The sequence below is a fragment of the Suricata suricatta genome, chromosome 1 (assembly GCF_006229205.1).
Source record: "Suricata suricatta isolate VVHF042 chromosome 1, meerkat_22Aug2017_6uvM2_HiC, whole genome shotgun sequence".
In the NCBI taxonomy this organism is placed as follows: Eukaryota; Metazoa; Chordata; class Mammalia; order Carnivora; family Herpestidae; genus Suricata; species Suricata suricatta.
In genome coordinates this window covers 911,838-919,493 of record NC_043700.1, presented here as the reverse complement: position 1 = coordinate 919,493, position 7,656 = coordinate 911,838, and the positions used below count along the sequence as shown (strand labels likewise).

The 7,656-nt window shown below is 60.8% G+C and overlaps 1 protein-coding gene across 6 annotated transcripts in view; it reads left to right on the top strand.

The window, feature by feature from the left end:
* The window catches only part of FBXO25 (F-box protein 25), a 58,736-nt gene extending 53,548 nt beyond the window's left edge, over positions 1 to 5,188 (top strand). For 3 of the 6 annotated variants that reach the window (XM_029933357.1, XM_029933368.1, XM_029933362.1), the window contains exons 8-11: positions 111 to 293; positions 1,669 to 1,812; positions 3,959 to 3,985; positions 4,479 to 5,188. In XM_029933357.1, the coding sequence (XP_029789217.1) occupies positions 111 to 293; positions 1,669 to 1,812; positions 3,959 to 3,985; positions 4,479 to 4,568 (444 nt within the window). In that variant the 3' untranslated portion in view covers positions 4,569 to 5,188. The remainder of the gene's footprint in view (positions 1 to 110; positions 294 to 1,668; positions 1,813 to 3,958; positions 3,986 to 4,478) is intronic. The other 3 variants (XM_029933372.1, XM_029933382.1, XM_029933378.1) reach the window with 3 other exon arrangements.
* Positions 5,189 to 7,656: the final 2,468 nt, after the last annotated feature.

Here is a 7,656-nt window from a genome sequence, read left to right as displayed (position 1 = left end):
TGGGCTGTGAGTTTGTTGGAGCATCTGCCCGGGCTTGGCCGCTGGGCTTCCTTGTGGCCTGGCGCTGTCGTGTGACACGTGCAGTGACCTGCCGTCCATGTTCCTTCCAGCAGGTGAACGGCGGCCTCACGCTCAGCGATCTCCCCCTGCACATGCTCAACAACATCTTGTACAGGTTCTCTGACGGCTGGGACATCGTGACACTGGGCCAGGTGACCCCAACGCTGTCCGTGCTCAGTGAGGACCGGCAGCTGTGGAAGAGACTGTGTCAGTACCACTTCGCGGAGAAGCAGGTGCGTGGGGGCCCCTTCCCCGCGCTTCGCAAGAGCCGGGGCTCCTCAGAGTTTGTGCAGGACTCTGCGCTTTCTCCTCGGTAGCTCGTGAAGTTCAGTTTTCTTGTTTGGGAGGATCTGTGATGCAGGACGCCACCCAGCACAGATGGCAGAACAAGGCAGGGCTCTTTGGTCACCAGTCGGCACCAGGGCCTCTGTCCCTGCCCACCGGCCTCTGCCACACCACGTGCCCTGCGGGCGCTGCACCCCCCGAACCCGAGCCTGTGCCCAGCAGCTGCAGCGGTCTCTCCGAGCTCCCATCCCCACAGTTCTGGGAACTGGTGACCTGCCGGGCATTCCCGTTGTGTCATGCCTGTGGCACCAGAGCGGGAGTCGCACACGTGTGTGGGGCAGGTGGGGTAGTCAGGAACCAGCCCTCCTGTCAGAGGCGGGTCTGGCTGCTGCAGGGACCGATGGGGGCAGTAGATAGAGTCCCAGTTGTATGCCCCATGGGAGGCTGTCACTCTTGGAGGACAGGGTGGGGGAAATCCTTGAGAAAGGGGAGGTTGTGGTGTGCACAAGGGTGTCGCAGCCACATTGCGTCCCAGGGTTTCTGCAGTGGGCTTAGGGGAGCCACGAGAGCACTGGGAGCAGAGTGCGGTTTCTGCAAGATTGTTCATCCCCTCCGGAGGAACACGCAGGAGCGAGTGAGGATGCCTCAGAGCGGGGGTGGGGGGGGTACGACGTGGCCACTGGAGGAGGAGCTGGGGCCAGAGTGGTGCAGGGAGGTGAGAAGGGCGCCTGCCCTGGGGTCCAGCGCAGGAGGCACAGGGGCAGCTGGTGCAGGTCCTAAGGGGGGATCCACCTCAGGGCACGCGGCTCCGGCAGCCGAGTCCAGGGTGTAAGGGACCCACCAGATGTGGTGCTGGAGGTCCTGGGCCATCGGCTAGGCAAAGGTCCATTGGGTTTAGTTCGGAGGCCTCAGTGACCCCAGATCTCAGAAAGTGGTCTGAGGTGGATTTGCTGCAGGAGAATCAAAGAAGTCAGGTTGAAATTGAATTGGGAAGAAAGTTTGGATTCTAAAGTCAACATAGATGAGATGTGTTGAATTTTTTGGAAGGAGGATGAGAGAAGCCAGGGGAAGGAGAGAGAAAGTTCTCTGGGATGGAGGCGGCAGGTAGGGCTTGGCTTGGGCGCAGTCTCTGTGATGGGGGGGACCAGGAGCATGCGCGTCTCCTGGGCTGGGATGCTGCCCTTCCCGGTTCGATCTGATTCGACCCAAGTGAGTTTAATTTCATGTGTCTGAGTGTGTCCTGCGCTCTGATTTCCTGCGCAGTCCTGTTGCTCCTGATACCGTCTGCAAAGCCACGTGCTGAGCAGAGTTGTGTGTGTCCAGTTTTGTAGACACCTGATCGTTTCGGAGAAGGGCCACGTGGAGTGGAAGCTCATGTACTTCGTGCTGGAGAAGCACTACCCGACCCGGGAGCAGTACGGGGACACGCTGCACTTCTGCCGCCACTGCAGCATCCTCTTCTGGAAGGTGAGCGTCTGTGCGGCCGCGGCCCGGACCCGCTGTCCACTGTCGGCAGACGGTGACAGTGCTTCCCCAGTGTCGGGGCAGGGGGGCCAGAGTCCCAGAAGTAGAACGTACAGCTTGGGGTCTGAATCAGAATGTGCTTCAGGACGTGTCCCCAGGTCGCTGGGGCCCATGACACCTGGTCTTGGGCCGGTGCTGGGTTCCACTTCATCTCCTGCCCACAGTTCTGGTTGCCCAGCCAGCCCGCGGCCTGAGAGCAGGGGTGAACTGTCCCCGTTCTTTGTACACCTGTGCAGAGCCCGTCCAGGGCTGCCCCCTGGGTCCCCCTGTAGGGCCTCCACAGGCTCCCCTGGAGGCCCGGCCCCCACAGCAGGGAGGGCACAGCCTGCCGGACACACGCGGCATTTTCTGACTTACCTGATGGAAACCAGACTGGAGTCTCCAGGCTCACACTGGAGCCCGTCACCCTGTCACCTCCCACCACCCAGGCCCGGGGCCCTCCTGGGCCCTCCAGGTGGAGCTGAGCACGGGCACGCCTGCCCTGGGCAGCCCTTGTCTTCCTCACGTGCTGGTACTCTGCCCCTGGGACGGCGTGTGTACGTTGGGAGATGTCCCTGGGGAGGAGAGAGCAGACCCTGAAAGGTGACCTGGTGTGTGTCCTGCATGTGGCTGGTCCTCACGTGCTCTCCTGCCACCCGCGTCTGCCTGGCCAGCCCACCCCTAGCTGGCATTTGTTAGGTGGGTCACATGGCAAAGCGTAGGTTGTCAGAAGAGAGACGACTACTTGAGACTTTTCTCATTTCACGTTATATTTACAGTAGTGTCACTTCTGGAATTTTAGACTGTCCGTGGCTGGGCTGTGACTTTCTAATGACCTCGAGAGTGTTCACTGTATTCTTTTACTGGAGGTTTATTTACTACGTGAAACGTGGACAGCATCACGGATACCTGATGCCTCCACGCACCAGTTACACCCGGTCTTATTTCTGATTCGCTGGCTTTCACTTTAGCAGGACTTCCTTCCTGAACTTGAGAAGACAGAACACGTCACGTGTTTTGTAGAACCCGTCCTCTAGAACACGGTTTCTCAAGAGCAGAGCATCTGTGCGCAGGCCCGGCCCTGCCTCGGTCTCGTGTCCCTCAGAGGATGAATGGGGCTCCGGGTGGCAGGGGGAGCTGGGTCACCAGTTGAAGGGCATGGACAGCAGCGTGAGGGGGACCGCGTCTCCTGCAAGGCAGGTGCTCGTGGACAGAGAGGTTGGGGCCTCCCCTGCCGGGACCAGGCTGACTTCTCTCTGCGGTTCCTGCTTCTGTGAGGCCCTAGCACTGACGCATCACACCCCACCCCACCCCCTGCCACGGTGTGTCCGTTGATGCTGTTGGAACAGGTCCCCGCGTGGGGTCTGGTCTCAGAGCCCCTTGCTCGGTGCCTGTACGGGCAGCCCTGTTCCGTCCTCCTGCCTGTTCTGCATCCGAGGGTCTGGACCCCCTGCAACTCCAGGGACAGCAGTATTGGGGGAGGGGGGTTGGGAGCCAGACAGAGTCCAGTTACTGTCCAGGACAAGGAGTCAGAGCCATGTCACCTGTCTCCTCCGTGTGTCTTCCCCCAGAGACCAGATGACAGTAGAGCCCAGTGTTGGCGACACTGCAGGTGACACTGCAGGCTTTGGGCGGGATTGGGCGTGATCACAGCCGGACGTGCCCACATGCACTGCGCTGATGATGTGCTGATGTCTGGCCCCGGGTCCCTGCAGCCAGGCGGGCACCTGCGGGATCTACTTCACGCGGCTCAGCAAAGCAGCTGCTCACTGTGAGGGAAGGAGTCGTGGCTTCCCAAACCTGTTGTAAACCTTTCGATACAAACCGTGTGGAAGCGCCAGCTGCGCTGCGTGGGTGCCAGAGAGCAGCCCTGCAGGGCCCGCGTGGTGCGGCCTCGTGAGCAGCCGGAAACGGGCACCTCTGTCGCTGTTGGCGCCTCTTGGGGGCCACACTCGTGGTAGTAATACGTGTGTGGCCAGTCTAGTCGCCCGACGGCAACTTGTCGCCAGAGCCGGAGTTCAGTGCGGCCTGCTCTCGCTCTAATGCTGGTTTTCCTCTCTCCCCTGCCCCTGCCCGCGCTCCTCCTGGTTCTTTCTCTGCGATCTCGAAGGACTGCCGCCTTGCTTTGTTGTTCAAGGTACCGCCGTGCCAGACCAGGCCTGTGTGTGTCCCGTGCATGCCCCCTGCCCGCCAGCTGGCCCTGGGCTCCCAGCATGCATGGGGCCCGGGCCGGAGGTGGGGTCCTGCAGGCCAGCGCTCATGCGGCACGCTCAGCCTGAGGGGCGATCGCAGACTGGTCCTTAGCTCTCCTGCGTCGGTGCCACCCTGCGAGCCCTCGGGCTCTCTCTGGCCTGGTTCTCGGTCCTCACAGCCCGTGTCCGTAGTCCTGTGTCCTGTTTCCCGCCACTCCAGCCCCGGCTGCACGCTGCCTGAGAGCTGACGGGCGTGGGCGCGACCCTGAGGGGCCGGGGGGCAGCAGAGCGGCAGCTCGCGGACCGAGAGCGCGGTGCCAGGCCAGGGGGGGGGCAGAGACCCCCGCGTCCCGTCTCTTCCGACAGACTGCCTGTGTACTTCCCCCGTGTCGGCGCGGGGCAGCTGCTGGGTGCTGACGCCTCTCTCTCCCCCCGCAGGACACGGGGCACCCCTGCACGGCCGCCGACCCCGACAGCTGCTTCATGCCTGTGTCCCCGCAGCACTTCATCGACCTGTTCCGGTTCTGAGGTGCCGTCACTGCTGGAGGACGGGGACACAGGACGCCATGGAGAGCGTGCCCGGCATGGCCAGGGCCGTGGGGCTGGGCCTACCCTCGAGGGGTCAGGGGACCCAAGCAAAAGCATTTCAAGATACTCTTTCTTCTAGAAAATCCTTTTCATCCAAGTCTACTAAAATTGGCAACTTTGCAGATTTATAAATACGGTTCAGTGAGATTCTGGATTTTTAGCACGTTTTGTGCTGAGCTGACACTAATGCTATGCTTCTTAACTGTCCCGTGACAGTTTCCTGATTTCGTAGTAATGAGGGGCAGGGGGCAGAGCAAGTGAGCCTTGTAAATACTGGGTGCAGAATATTTATTTTTCTTCATATGTATTTTAATTGCATTGGTTGTGTCCAAGTGAACGCTCTGCGCAGTGAACCCCGGGAGACGTGTGCGTGTCTGTCTCTGGTGTGCGGCGGTCGGGCTGTGAGCTGTGCACGACTCCGTGGCCGGCAGCGGTTGCTGGGGCAGCAGCCGGCCGCGGGGCACACGCCATGGCCGGGAGGAGGGACAGCCCTCGGCCTCAGCTGCCCTGCTCAGGGCCTCCCTTTACAGACACAGTAATAAATCTCATTTGTCTACTGACGGGGCTTCTGTTTCACGTTGTTTCTGGAAAAGTGGGAGTGATTTTGATATCATTTGTGTAAACCTTTAAAAAAGATTGCCTTATTTTAAAAATAACGCATGTCTACTTTAGATGATCTTGAAAATAAAGGCGTGATAAAAGAATATAAAAAGTCCCTCATAATCCTGCCCCCAGAGGGAACTGCTCTCTTGCTAGCAAGGACGTTGCCCACCCCCACCCCCACCCCCGCAGCGGTTGGAAACAGTGTGGATTCTGATCTTGCAGTAGCGTCAGGCACCCCCAGCCGCCTGCAAAATCACTTCTACTTTGTCCTTTGGTGTTTTTTTCTGCCGAGTGTATTGAAGTGGTTTACGGTTTTGCATACTTACAAGGGAAGATTCTGTGTTTTCAGCATCCTGTCCGGACGCGGTGACAGAGGCGCTCCCTGTGGGATGCGCCATGGAGACCAGGCCCTCTGCGTCTCAGGCAGGAGCTTCCCGTGGGGCCTCCCGTTTACCGTTTTCACTTTACAAGCAGCCGCTTTGCATAGCATTTTGAAAGCGTGGTCTTCCGTGCTTGCCCAGCACCATCCGGACTGGTCTTTGCTGTCCGGGCCCGTGGGCTCTGCCTCTGATGTTCGCTCTGAACAGAAGTAACAGGGACGCACAGTCCATTACCTCCTCAAGATGAACTTAAGGATGTTTTCAGACTGGTCCCATGGATAGGAATTGCCACAACCAGAGGCGACGGTAGGTAGAGTCCCTGAGGACAGCCACCGCCATGTCCGGTTCCCTCGGCGCTTTGCCCAAGGGAAGGATGAGGCACAGTGACACTTCTTTGGCTTCCTTGGCCATTCGTGTCTGCTTTTGGTCAGCGACCTGATGTGTACCTCTTGCCTGTTGCCTTTTATGTTAATTTCTTAAGAGACTAAGGAAGTTCGGGCTCTTTCCCCCAAACAGCGGTGATGGCGCCGCAGGGCGGGGACACAGCCTGTCTCTGCGCAGCGGGTGTGCTGAGACCCAGACTTGGGTCGCGCGAGGCCCAGCCGAGCTGGTGGCTGTCTAAGGCACCGTGGCCCGAGTCGAGGCCACAGACTGAGGCAGCGGCCACGGCGTCGAGGCCCCGGTCCGTCATCTCCAGGGTGGGGCGGGACGCGGGAGTGTCGTAAATCCACCCCCTGGAACGTAGATGCTCTTGCTTCCGCCTGTGGGAGCCTACCGGAGCAGGGGACGGTGAGGCGCGGGGGCACGGGCAGCGGGAGACCCGCAGCGTCTCCCGAGCCTCCGGCCCCCTGACGGGCATGCACGAGGTCAGCCCCGTGCGCACTTTCTGTCCCGGAAGCCCATCCGACGCAGCCCCGCTCTGCCTGTTTCGAGGCACAGAAAGATGTTTCTCACCCGGGTGTGGACACAGAGGACCGAGGTGGCCCCGTCACAGTTCAGCAGGTGGCACGGATGACTGTCGAGGCCTTGGTCCCCAGAACGAGGTTTGCCGTAAGGCCGTCATGTGAGGATCTGTGTCCGACGTGTGCCGCACAGACACCTGGGTAAAAGGTGCGTGTCTGTCTGTGCCCTGCGGCCTCGCTGAGCCCGACTCGGCCCAGAGCGGTGGTGACGCTCCTTATGAGACGCGACCCGCGAGTCCACAGCCTCGGCAGTGGAGTGGGGACCGGAACCGCCAGGACGACAGGCCGTAGGCTGCCCTGTCCCTCCTGTGAGGGCGGCTGCCAGGCCAGCGTGTGCTTTCTGCAGACGCCGTGCCAGGGGGAGGGTGAGCCTTCCAGTTCCACTTTCTGGGGATTTTTTAAATTGTAAGAGTGTTGCGCTTTATCAAGTGCTGTTTCTGCACCTGTTGAGATCGTGTGGCCTCACCTTTCATCCTGTTTGTGTCACGTTGTGGTTAACTCAAGATTTTATTTTTAAGTAATCCCCGCCCTGACCGCGGGGCTCCAACTCCCAACCGCCGGCTGAGCCCACGGGCGCCCGCGTCGCTCGGTCTGTGCGCGGCTGTCGGCCCGCTGGCGCCACACGCGGGGGGTTGTCGCGGGGAGACCCCCGTCCGCACGTCGTCACGCTGTCTGGTTTGGGCACCAGGGTGAAGACGGCCTCTGAGAACGAGCTCGCTCCGGACGCGGCCCGGCTGCCCGACCGGGGAAGGGTTTGTGAAGGAGGCGGGAGTCGTGGCGCCAGAAGCTTCCGTGTCAGAGGAGCAGGCCCCCGGGGCCGCACGCGTGCCGAGCGCCTCTCCCGCGGGGCCTGCTCCCCAGTCACCGCCAGGCACGGGTGCTGCCCTCTGAAAACCAGGTTCAGGAGGCAGACGATCGGGGCGCCTGGGGGGCTCTGCTGGTTAAGGGGTCGGCTTCAGCTCAGGTCATGACCTCACAGTTCGTGAGTTTAAGCTCCGTGTGAGGCTCTGTGCCGACAGCTCGGAGCCTGGAGCTGCTTCCGATTCAGTGACTCCCTCTCTCTCTGTCCCTCCCCACTCACGC